At 36.5% G+C, this 12867-nt stretch overlaps 1 protein-coding gene across 2 annotated transcripts in view; it reads right to left on the minus strand.

Annotated features, from left to right (window-relative positions):
* Positions 1-2062: 2062 nt before the first annotated feature.
* GALC (galactosylceramidase) overlaps positions 2063-12867 on the minus strand; it is a 37841-nt gene continuing 27036 nt past the window's right edge. Inside the window, exons 11-17 of one of the 2 annotated variants that reach the window (XM_075711821.1) lie at positions 12345-12434; positions 10900-10983; positions 10406-10550; positions 9691-9871; positions 6782-6945; positions 4428-4504; positions 2063-3502 (exon numbers count right to left, since the gene is read on the minus strand). In XM_075711821.1, coding sequence (XP_075567936.1) covers positions 3359-3502; positions 4428-4504; positions 6782-6945; positions 9691-9871; positions 10406-10550; positions 10900-10983; positions 12345-12434 — 885 coding nt within the window. In that variant the 3' untranslated portion in view covers positions 2063-3358. Of the gene's footprint in view, positions 3503-4427; positions 4505-6781; positions 6946-9690; positions 9872-10405; positions 10551-10893; positions 10984-12344; positions 12435-12867 lie in introns of both variants that reach the window. The other variant, XM_075711820.1, reaches the window with a different exon arrangement.

The following is a 12867-nucleotide window of genomic DNA, read 5'->3' on the forward strand; positions in this document are numbered from 1 at the left end:
TCCAACCATTAACCTACACTACCAAGTCTACTCTAAGCCAATCAAGGGTAGACATGTCTAACCTCGAAGGTGGGGTGGCAGAAAAGGGACAGAATTGATTTTGATGCAGTGTTTGTGTAGGTGGTAGCACACACCTGTCTACTGGAAGACAGTATTTCCAGGGTATTTTCTATCTACTGGCATGATGGCCTGGAAAACATGACTAGCTCTATGCAATTTCTCCCCCCGCCCCCAGCTTTAAAGTTGAACCCTTAAGGTTAAGGAGTTGGGGAGGAAGCACATTTGGAAGCTAGATTCAAAAGGATATTCAAAGTAAAGAAGCCTCATTTAAACATTAAGAGTACATCTGTACAGCACTGTCTGTTTCCATACCTAGAAACAGACATTCGGCTAAATCTCACAAGGCCTTAGTGCTCAGCAGTTTTGCATGACTGGCCCTCAAATACAATTTAATTCTCTTACCTTTAAAAAAAAAAAACAAACCAAAAACCACCAAACCAGAAAGAAGCAAAATGTATATTGAGCGCTATAAAAAAAAAAATTGTTTTATCAACAGCACAAGTCCTAATGCATATGGATTTTGAGATATTTGTTAATGAGGACTGTTTAGCTATTCAGTGTCAGAAAAACTCTTTCAACCCCATTAAGCTAATGCCAACCATATTTATCAGGAATCACAATGGAAAAACTGCCAGCTTTCTTACTGGAGAAAACCAAAACCCATTTCCAGAAGCAGTCTGCACAAATAAAGTTTTTTTAAGTTTTTTATTTGTCCATTATGAATTATTAGTATTTATAATCAACAACATAAATCCACCCCTCAGTGAAAGACCTGACAGGTTGTTTTTGTCAAACATATTACAGCCTGCTGAAGGGTGAAGAATTACAGACATATAAAGATGAATAACATTATATCACCATTATATCACTTACTCTGTTCATAACAGTTTAATCCTCTAAATTATAAATTAAGATTAGAAAAAAATCAACACTTCCAGTGATAAAATACATTGTGTTTAGGACACAATATAACAGTACAGTTTATTACACTAGTGCATTAAAAGGCAAAAAGACTGGACAGTTCCTTTGGAATAACTGCATCATTGCTGATCTCTCTCCTACACAAACACTGCTTGCAGCCACACAAGCTACCAGGAAGTCTCCAAAAAGTATCCTACTAGGAAAATCCATCACAGCTAAAATAAGTTTATTCTGAGAACTACTTCTCCTATACTCATATTACTTGCATATGAGGATGTAAAATTAGATTCCTTCACATCTGGAGTTACCAGTGACATCCCTTCTGAAATCAAGCAAGTAATGAACATATTTACATCCATACTTCAACCATCAAATGAAACTACAGTGGAAAAATGGCTTTCATTTTTCACCCCGTTAAGTAAATAGTTACTTAATATTTGGAAGCCTTCTACAAGAATTTTAAACTTTTGTGGTTTGGATCATTTTTCAAGGTTACTAGCATGTATGAAACTTGCACATACGAATGATTCATAACCAATTAATAGCAGTATCAGTATAATAGCTAAAAGATAAAACATTATTTATTTATTAAAGATGGAATTTCAAGCTCTCTTCTCCAAAAGCTAATTTGGAAGATAACCTTTATAAAAATTTTCTGGTAATGATTCATATTACATTAACTCTATATTAGATGACAACTTTGAAGGCTGAAGTTAACACTTACTGGAATCAGCCTTCAAAATAAAGTGGATCAGAGTAATAATCTGTATAAATAGAAGTATACTGCAAATCTCTTTCTCAGGATAAGATATTGCCTGCTACAGATATTAGTGCCCTATCAAGTCTGTGGAACTACTTGCTTGTCAATTAAATAGGATGTGAATATGAAAAGTTGATGGACACGGGAAGCATGTTTTGTTATGGCAGCAGACATCAACTTCATTCAAACTGACCAACAGCAAACAAGAAATGTTCAGAAGCCAACTGAATTTGGAATGTGTGTGATGAAAATCCCATTCAGTACCTCATTATAGTCTCAATTAATTTTTTTTTTATAGCACAGTAACTTGAGGGGAAAAAAAAAAACAACCATACAAACAAAAAACCAATGAAGTAACAGCAAAACAGAATCCCTCCTTTCCCAAGGATCTGAAATTCCCTCTGAACTTTACTCAGTGATGCCTAGGCAAAGTTTAAAAAAAGACACTATTGTGTCTGTCAATACCACTGCCTGGCACACTAAACAATTCTGTCTGCATCCACCTGCTGTCACTTACCTTATGACTAGACTGCAAACTCTTAAGGACAAAGACTATCTTTTTTTTTATTATTATTTTATTTTATTTTATACCAGGATGTGATAGTATTCATATCTCCTCTATGCTATAGTAATATAACAAGCTAAATACCATTGTTATGCTTTAATTATTTTCTTCTCTAAGCTTTAGATCCATGAAAAGTGAGAGATGGTTGCCCAAGTTTCTAGGAACAAAAGGCCAGTTTTTCCACATGACCTGACATGAAAGTAAGCACTCTGCTTGCCAGCATCCACGATGCAAAGTTTTTGTTCTTTACACCATGCAATAAAACCCCACAAGGCTATAATTAATGAACTGCAAGTTATCATATCTTTTCTTCCATTTCAACCCTTTCACTGGAAAGAGGAGGTAGTTTAGAAGTAAGGCACATCCTGCACTGCCTGATCAGCCATAAGGCACATTTCCATTCCACTGAAAATATGACCTATTTTAAGGCTGGCAATGAAAGTTGGAAGTAATCAGGAACAAGTAATCAAATGCACTTGGAATACTGTAATGTCTAGCCTCAGACTCTAGCAGCAAAACAGAAAAAACTTTTTTTTTTTTTTTTTAAACTATAGAAAAACTAGGTACTTCATCCAAATGAAATTTGAGAATGACAGACCTACAAAAGTATGGGGCCACTGGCTCATAAGGCTTACTGGCATTTAATTCTTTCTTTCACAGTGAAAAGAATGGACACAATCACGTAAGTGTTAAAAATGCAGCTTGAGATGCCTCTGTCTTCTGTTAACTTCCAAAGTTATCTTAAAAGTGAGCTGGGAAGTTAAGATGCTGTTATTAAAAGAAATTTAAATCCATGATTTTGTTTTCATCATTACCTTGAGCTAAAATTTACCCTCCAAAATCAAAGGGCAAAACTCCCACAGCAACCAGGGGATAAAGTTACAGTCACGTTGATACCTACTCAAGTAAAACTTTTAACAAATAGTAAGAACAGAATTCAGATTCCTTGCCAACAGATCAATCTCAGCATAGCATTAAGTTGTCCTCAAAGTTTGAACTGGCTCTTATTCAAAGTAATATGAGAACTGGGTTCTCCAAATGCAAAAGCCATCTCAGCTTGCTTCAACATGAAAGTTGTCAAACTGTGCAAACTCAAATGAGCGAGTTCCAATGGCAGCCCAGCCGTTACTTGGTTTAGAAATGGTGACATTCTCCCAGAGTGGATAACCATTTAATAGTCCTGAGGCAGAAGTGCCCTGTCAAAAAAAGGAAAAAGTTAACTTTGTAAAATCCCGTGAGTGTGTTGACACCGAGCCTACTCACACAGGAGAAGAAACAAGGCAGAAAGACGTCAACTTTCAACTACATTTCACACGTTTTTCATGCAGAGGCACTTCTAAATATTGCATAGAATCTTCCAGTGCCTATCAGCTCTGTGAAACAGATCCAATGCCTTTCCAATGAATACATAAAAGGCTCATCTTCTCCTAACTCACAGCTTTGCTAACTCAGTGCAGAATCTGAAAGGTAAACTGGTTTTCCTCTTCCACTTGTGCCAGGCTCCCTCAAACAGCCCAACTGTCTGACGGGGGATGTGATACACCTGGCACTGATTCTGCAGAATTAGGCAAAAGTCAAAAGGAAAGAGATGTATTTTAGTCATCAAGCTGAGAGGAAGAGGGGACAGCAGAACTTTCAAATATCATGTTGCCATTAAAATTAAAAAAAAAAAAAAAAAATCAGGAAAAGTTACAATTTCTCTTGCCAGTGTTCCACTAAACAGTATTGAAAAAAAAAAAAAAAGTACTTCAGTTTACTTGTATTTCTTAATCTAGTTTAGTAGCTTACTGACAGTCTTCAGAATAGGAAGTCAGGTCATGATCTTTTCATTAGCTTAAACAAAAAATTTGCCTCTCTAGCCCTCCTATCTCCAGCTTTCAACTCATCTTTCCAGTTATTTTCTATACCCTCTGCAGTTTCTCAAGATCTCTTTAAAAATATAGGCAGCAGAACTTGGTACGGTATTTTAATATTGATTTAGAATAAAAGAAATATTATTTATGTTTTAGATAAGGCAAACTAATGCAAGTAGACAGTCAATAGTATAGCATAGTTTTGTCTAAACTATTTAGGACTGGAAGCTTCATTACTGGTTTTTTAGCTTTTTGCCTGTGTCCTTACCTGAATGTTGAGAGTTAGTGTGTGCCACGCATTACCCCGGACACCAGAAAGTCCTTTCATTAATATTTCTTCTCCGGCTGCAAAACATGCTTAAGGTTAGCAACGTGTTACTTCACCCCTTTGCTGAGACTGATAAATACCAAGCCAGCAAAAGGAAAATAATACCTATTTTTCAGAAGTGTTCAGGACAGACATCTTACCAATTTCAACTGCAGCGTGGAAGGCTTAACACGCAAATCTGGACTCTACATTACCAGTGCATTCTCATTTTGCCAGGACTGATTTTCCACTGAAATATCCAATGCTCTTGGGAATTTGGCCTGAGATAAGGATTCCCTCTATTCAGAGTATGGGTTCATGAAGTGTGACAGTTGCTATTGCTCTGTTTGTTCTATAGATCTCCTGTTTACACATTGGAACTCTTTTAAATCAGGGGGTTGAGCTGCCACATCATCATGTTGCTTACTTCTAGTCAAAATTTAAGCTAAGCAAAAATTGGGTGTGACTAACACCTGGATGGAAGACCTGAAAAAAATTCAGTAGACAGTTTTAGCTGCAAGTTAATTTAACATTCAGGCTCCCTTCTAGAAAAATGTAAAGATCACTGAAAATAGCTGTACAGAAAAAAATTATCATATTGTGTAACACGTGTCTCAGTCTGAAATAACGAGGTGGTTAATCAAAATCTACTCATTTCACCTAGGAAAAATTATTTTTGACAGCCTGAGAAACTAATTGGCTAATGTTGTTATGTCTTATTAAAAATAAATACTGGAGTCAATCCTAAACATGAGTATGTTTGTACATACAGCTGAAACTTAAGTTCAGTTGTTATGAGGTTAGACATAACACAGGCAGCACTGGCATGTTAAGAGAAGCTAATGTAAAGCCTTCTTTACGCTACCCATCCATGGTAAAAGGCAAAGGAGGAGAAAAAAAAAAAAAAAAAAAACCTACCACAAAAAACCCCGAAGTGAGGATAAATGAGAAACTACAGCTATCAAATAGAAAACACGACTATTTTTAAGGTCCAGTAGTGTGAAACGGATCATTATAGGCTGTCTTCATATCATATATAGTGTAGATCTAGAAGCTGCATTTGACTCATCAGAAACTATTGAAAATTTTAATACTCATGAAGTATTAGGAAATGCATTTAAACAACAAAACCTGACACTATTTCAAAGCAAATTAAAAAGAACTTTTAGCTATTGATGAAGTATTATGACGTGCACTCTTTCATGTGCCTGTCAAGTGCTCTATAGATGAACACATATGAAAGTTAGAATCACAAGTAGAATATGCTCTCACTTCACTGAGCAAGACTTACAGTAGAATGCATAACTTCTGCAGTAGGCCACTGTCCTGGTTTCGGCTGGGATAGAGTTAATTTTCTTCCTAGTAGCAGGCATAGTGCTGTGTTTTGGATTTAGCAGGAGAAGAACGTTGATAACGCACTGATGTTTTAGTTGTTGCTAGGTACTGCTTATGCTAGTCAAGGACTTTTCAGCTTCCCATGCTCTGCCAGGGGCACAAGAAACTGGGAGGGGGCACAGCCAGAATAGTTGATCCAAACTGACCAAAGGGCTATTCCATACCATATGGCATCATGCTCAGTATAGAAACTGGGGGGAGTGGGCCAGAGAGCAGCGATCGCTGCTCCGGAACTGGCTGGGTATCGGTCGGCGGGTGGTGAGCAATTGCATTATGCATCACTTGCTTTGTATATTATCATTGTTATTATCATTATTGTATTGTTATTATTATCATTACTATTTTACTTTATTTGAATGATTAAACTGTTCTTATCTCAACCCAGGAGTGTTTCTCGCTCTTACTCCTCTGATTCTCTCCCCCATCCCATCGGGGTAGGGGGAGTGAGCAAGCAGCTGTGTGGTGCTTAGTTGCTGGCTAGGGCTAAACCACAACAGCCTCATCATCATCACCTAAGCCAGAGGTATGTACATTGACTTGCACTGCTCTATAGGCTGCTGCATTTCAAGCAGGATTTTCTTTTTAGGTGTAGTATCAGAGTATAGATCAAACCTTTCTGTAATTAATATTGTATCAGAGTATTTATAAAAAGCAAAGTAATTTACCTTTGCTAGTCTAAAATAGGTTTTGTCAGCACAAAAAACCCCAAAAATCCAGAAAGCTGATACTGAGAAGTGGACCAGCCAGCAGCCTTCAGATGCTCTCTTCACATACAAAACGTGGCCATCATTAGAGCACAACTGGTTAAATTCATAGTGATGACAACTGAAGTACAAAATCTGAATGCTTGTCATTTTTAGCAAGGGTATCAAAATGACATGTCCATATGTCAGCATCCACTTCAGCAAAGAGCTGCTTACCTAGGTCACCAGTGACTCTGTAGGTGCCATCTGCAAAAACCCAGAAGAAAACTCCTTTGGTACGTCGAACATATATCCCACCATTGTCAACTCTTCCTGCAATAAACACGCCCCCATCATGTTGGTTTTCTATGTAGATGTCACAAGTGAGTGTCATGTTTACCCTATAAGAGAAGTTTAGTGTTTTAACAAGCAAGGAATCAATTGTTTTGAGCAGGCAGGAGGTAGAAGAGTATTCCCTATGTAGTACGGCAACCTTTTTGAGAAAAGATTTAGCAATCCTAATTATGACCTACAAGTGCGAGATGCACAGGACTTGTCTAGACTGGTTGTTTCCCACCTGTGAGTTCATAGATTTTCTTAGGAAGAGCAATTTTTCTCAGAAACCAACAAAGTGTATTGTCAGCAGCTTTCAATTTAAAAAAAAAACAAAAAAAACCCCAAAAAACCACCCCAAAGTTTGCATCTCCACAGAAAAAATGTCAGGTCTGCAAAATGAAAATTGTTTTCAGATAATGAAATCAAATCCAAGATTCAAGGTCATAGCACCACATCTGCTAAAATCTGATCTTCTTTTCTCTAGGATTTTTAATACAGGCCAAGTGTTAAGTAATCCAGATGTCTTGCCCAAAGCCAAAACAAACTTTTTTTAAACAAAATGTTCAAATAGGTTGAAATGATTTGATCTTCCTGAGGTGATACTTCAGCTCAACAATAAAGCACTATATCATACATACAATGACAACAGTAAAGGAGAATAAAGCAAAGGAATGCCAGAACAATCAAATGGAACCTAGAAAATCTACACAACTTCCCCTGCCCTGAAGTTGCACTACAAGCCTCTTGATAATAAAAATTAAAAGTACTTTTTACCTCTGTTAATGTTCATTTAAATTAAAAACCTACATCCCATGTTTGAAAGGACCTGCAATCTGGATACAGATACAGCCACAAGGTTGCATATTTAGGAAGTTTCTAATTATCTGTAATTATTTACAGAATGTGAAAAGACTCTCTATGACATCAGCTCAGCTGATAACTAAATCATAAAGAATATTTATTGTAGCAACTCTTCTCCCCACCCTCTTACATAATAGTAAGAATGACCTGAGTTTTCATTCTAATGTAATGCTATTATCAGATTCTTGGATACGCATTCATTACACAAACAAGATTTCTTTCTTGCCTCCCTGTGTATTAAACAAGAGATCCCCACATCTTGCTTAAGCCATTATAATGAAATTGGAAGCAATGTAGAATGAGTAATATTTTCAGGATACAGCTAGGTTCAATAAAGCCATCAGAGCAAAACACTAACAAATTCAGGAGTAGAAACAAAAAGCTTTCACAAGCACAAGAATAAAATCCAAACTAAAACAAGCTAAATAATCCTGAAATGTAAGCATAATAAATTGCCATTGATGACTGAAGTCACATATCATACCACAGAAAAATGTAGTGCAAGATTGGCTCAGTAGTTTGACAGCGTGCACTAATGGCTGAAAATGTCTACCTAGGACAAGATGAGCCTTAAACTGAGGATGAAGCAAACAAATCCAAGGGCCTGAAATTGAAGACTACCATTATGAAAAGTTACAGATCAGTAAAACTTGAATAATCAGCTGAATATTCAGGAAGCAAGCTTGGTTCTAAAAGCAAGATGAAAATTCAGGCAGAAATGGAACCAAAATGAAATAATAGGAAGTTTTTAGGAATTCCAGTACAGTAAATTAAGAACAGATCCTGTGTAGCTGTTATAGGGATCACTGAATTTGATCTACTCAATGAGGGAAAGCTGATTATAGGGGGAACATGAGACTTTGCTTAACAGAGGGCTGCAGAAGAAAACTTCAGGTAACTGAAGAACAACCTCCAGATACTACATGGTGGTATTCTTCCAGGCTTCAGAGCAAAGAGAGTCAATCACTTGTCCAGGCCAGAAATTAGAAGCTTGAAGCATGTTCTGAAAAAGCATCTGGTGAATCCAATCAAACTGAAAAAACCTGACAGAATGGCTATTTTAAAGAACATATAGAAAGAATTTAAGCTAGACTTCCAAATAGAAGAAAAAGCTTGAAGCATAAAGTTTATTACTATTGACTATTAATAAACCAATTTGTTAACAGGCTTTCCAAAATGGTTTTTAATTTTAAATAAACATTATGCTAAAATATGCTGCTTGATTCGAAACTATCATGATTATAGCTCCTAGAAAGAATTGCAATCATAACCATACTCTTATCAAACCAGTAAATCTCAGTTACATTTACCCAGAAATAAAACTAGTTTAAGCAACAGTTGAATGAAATCCACACAATTCTAGGAACTGCTCAGAAGATGGCAGTCTGCAACAAATATAACTGAATTAACTCCCAGACTATTTCATTGATATGAGACTGATCAAATCACTAGCAATTGAGCAAGACAACTCAGAATTAAGTAATTTAAACTGAATCTTTTGTCCCATTTAATAACAAATTGAAACTCAGTGCACACTTTGAATTAGGATTTTGGCTTCATCTTTCTTGTATGCCAACCCAGATCCATTATTCTAAAAAGTCAGCTTGAACAAATATGCCCAGCAGGACATTAGGAAAAAAAAATTTCCAAGACAGCGCAGCAGTGGGCCAAGCTACCAAGAGATGTGGTAGACTCTCCATCCTTGGATGTTTTTAAGCCTCATTTAGACAAAGATACAGTTGATCTCTTAGAGCTGGCAATAGCCCTGAGCAGGGCTCAATGACTTTTGGAAGTCCCTTTAAGTCATAATTTCTATATGGCTACAGAGAGTCTGAATGCAAAAGCCCTCTGTCCAAGAGAATGAGGCTTGACACAGATTAACTGATCATAACTCACACTGGTAAGGAGGGCATGTCCCCAGATGTCACTAGAAAATAGCATTTACATACCACTGAAAATTCCCTATGATACTGATGGTCTGGTCTGCATCAGAAGCCCAAGTGATGGGTCGCTGAACCACCACCTGGCGGAGTGTGAACGCATGATCTCCTGGGTCAGAAGCATTTATGAAGTATTCAAATACACCTGTCTGATCTGCAAAATTTGGGGCTTCACTGAAAGTTGGATTACCTGTTCAGAAAATAAGAGAGATATCAACACCAAAATATTATTTTTCTTCTGTGCACTCCTGTTTTCAGAAATTTCTTCTGAAAATATTCTCCACAATTCTGACTTAGTCTATCAAAGCACAGTCTCCAAAACTGAAGTTTTGGGAGTTGGAAGGTAATTTTAGTTTTGCTTTTGTTTTTAAGCAGACCTCAGTTTTTACAAACACATGAACAATGTAAATTACCTTCTTCCCTATCTTCCTGACAAAAACTAGCTCACTACAGTTATGAGCTATATCATTTGCATCAAGAATTTTAAAACTGTTAATGACCACCCAGTTAAGACATAGAATTAAATACACCTCATTGCAAGCAAAGTATACAGGTGCAAGTTGTTGGAGAAGCAGATATAAATAAATAAAAACAAAACACACATTCAGACTACTTCATGTCCATTACATTACAGGACTCAAATAACATAACTGTTACTGCCTTTCTACATTAAGACTGTATCTGTGTATGAATTAAGATTTTGGATAAGAGAATTCTGACTTACGAATATTGAAATCATCTTTGTAATTTGAAGGAAAGGGCTGAGGTGGTGGAGGCTCTGGGCAACCACATTTCTGCCCTGCCTTGAGTGTGGTTAAAGTGTAGACTTCATCCACATTTAGATCTAAAGAAAAACTTCCCTTCCACACCTGGAATTAAAGAAAGGTCAAGGTGCAAAAAAATCAAACAACTAAATAACAAAATACCCAAGTTACTGAATTAAATGAGATCCTCTGAAGTCCTGATTTAAGGCAAAAATCCTGTCTTCTTGCCTCAGCATTTAATATCTCCAAGCTATTTTGAAAACTCCTTTTCCCCAAACTCTTCAGTAAGTCCAGGTAAGCTTGTATACAGCTAGTAAAATTGTAGTCAAACAGAGCTAATAAAACATGCCCTAATTTTGCAGTTTAGGCATGAAAGTCCAGGAGTTCCAGCAAAGGGGGAAGAAACACTCAAAACTGTAGAGACTGTAATTAAAACTGATCAACTTACCTTTACAGGATGGAGTTGCTGGAAAAGACTAGAGTTTCCAGATTCAAAACCAAGTCTAGAATGCCACACTTGAAGGGTTTCTACCATATACTACAATGAAACACAATATAAAATTAAAAAAAAAACCCAACCCCAAAAAAACAAACCATCACCTTGAATATTCACCTTGAGAAATATCAGTCCTCTAAGGGTGTCTAATTTTTGTTATTTAGAGCTGTTGATCACATTAGAGGCCACCACTCTATTCAGCTAGCCATTACATATGGCTTGCCTTTTTATAGATTATACGTCAATAAGCCGTTGTCCTAACATACAGTAATGTTGCTTATAAAGACAGAAAGCATTGCAATCACATATGCAGTCTTTAGCTTCTCTATTACCTACAACAGTATCCCTTTGATACAAGCTCTCTGCCTAGGGGCAACCAGGCTGAAATAATCTCCTGCTAATTTTGTTTTAATAAGACCTTTAGTTTAGTTGCTCATTCTTTGACACTCATTTTTGAGCGAAGAACTTTGCTTACAGATCTCCAAACTTCTGCGATGCTATGGCATATCAAGAACATTAGTTCATTAGTTACAGATTTTAATCATATCCAACCCCTACGATATTTTTTAGTTACCCAGATGAACAACAAAGCAAGCAACCTAGGGTTTGGTTTAGATAAACCGTCTGATACTTACCCAAAGCAACCTAGAGTTTGTTTTAGATAAACCATCTGATACTTCCCCCAAAGGGAGCTGTATATCAGAAGTGATGCTCAACTACTCTCCTAAAGAAACCATTTTATTGCCAAAAGTATTGTTCAAACTATCTCCTCCTAAATGAATGGAAACTAATGCCACCAAAAATCAAATTCCAAATAAGTAAACACTTTCAGCTTCTGAGAAGCAATCATCCAAATCAACTAACAAAGATTCACTCCAGTTTACACTGTGAAAGTGGTGTTCACATTTCAGAGGGAAATTCAGTTTAGCAAGATTAGAAAAAAAACAACTAGGAGATTCTCAGAATCTCTCTTCACAGGATGGAACAACATAACTTACAGTATACAATCAACTGCAGTTACTCCCATGGAAAGGAGCTGATAACAACTAGAAAGGTCATGGCCAAGCAGGCTGGTCAAACTATGTCAACATGTCAGTGCACCCAGCCTTGAAACAAATCCTAAAGAAAAATCCAGTTGCTTTCCTGTTCTGGGGAATTTCTTCTTCAATATACAGATGACTAGATTGGGAGGTAGTCATTCTATTAATTCGTTTATGACATCACATCTCATGGTAAAAGCAGAACTAGACTGCTTAAAACTTTGCCAACTGTGTAACAGCCTCTAGTATTGGATGTGAAGAACTCCAATTTCTTGCTAACCTGTGATATTGTCTTGCATGTATTTCATTATGGATAGCAATTCATTTCACAAGACTGATCAAATGTATTCAAGATCTACTTACAAACGATCCTTTGAGGTAGAAAGTTGCTCTCTGAGGTGTCACACTGAAATGAGGTAGTGGAGGCCTGATACATTGAGAGTGATTATGAGTCTGAATCAAAAAATAAATGCAACAGAAGGAACATACATTACTGGAATGCATCACATAGCAATGTTCATGAAAAACATAAAGCATAAATTGAAATTAAAAAAGCAGCATAGGACCAATTTGCAACTATTTATTTCAGTGTAAACTTAATAACAACGGCAATTATACTAGCTTAATAATTTCATTTTGAATGCTGTTTAAAAAAAAGCACATGATTTAATTTCCTCCCAGAGTGTGTCATCAAATTAAAGCTAATTTGTGATATAAAGATGACATATACATTGGTCTCCAGGAAGATTCAACTAGCATTCAAAGTTTAGATAGAAAAAAGGACCTCTAGTGCTCTCACTAATAAAGCTACAAGCATCAAAGAACATATTCACAGATACCGAACTACATAAATCAAAACAGGTTCTTCATAACAAGACATTTCCTT

Source organism: Pelecanus crispus, chromosome 6, assembly GCF_030463565.1.
Source record: "Pelecanus crispus isolate bPelCri1 chromosome 6, bPelCri1.pri, whole genome shotgun sequence".
Classification (NCBI taxonomy): Eukaryota; Metazoa; Chordata; class Aves; order Pelecaniformes; family Pelecanidae; genus Pelecanus; species Pelecanus crispus.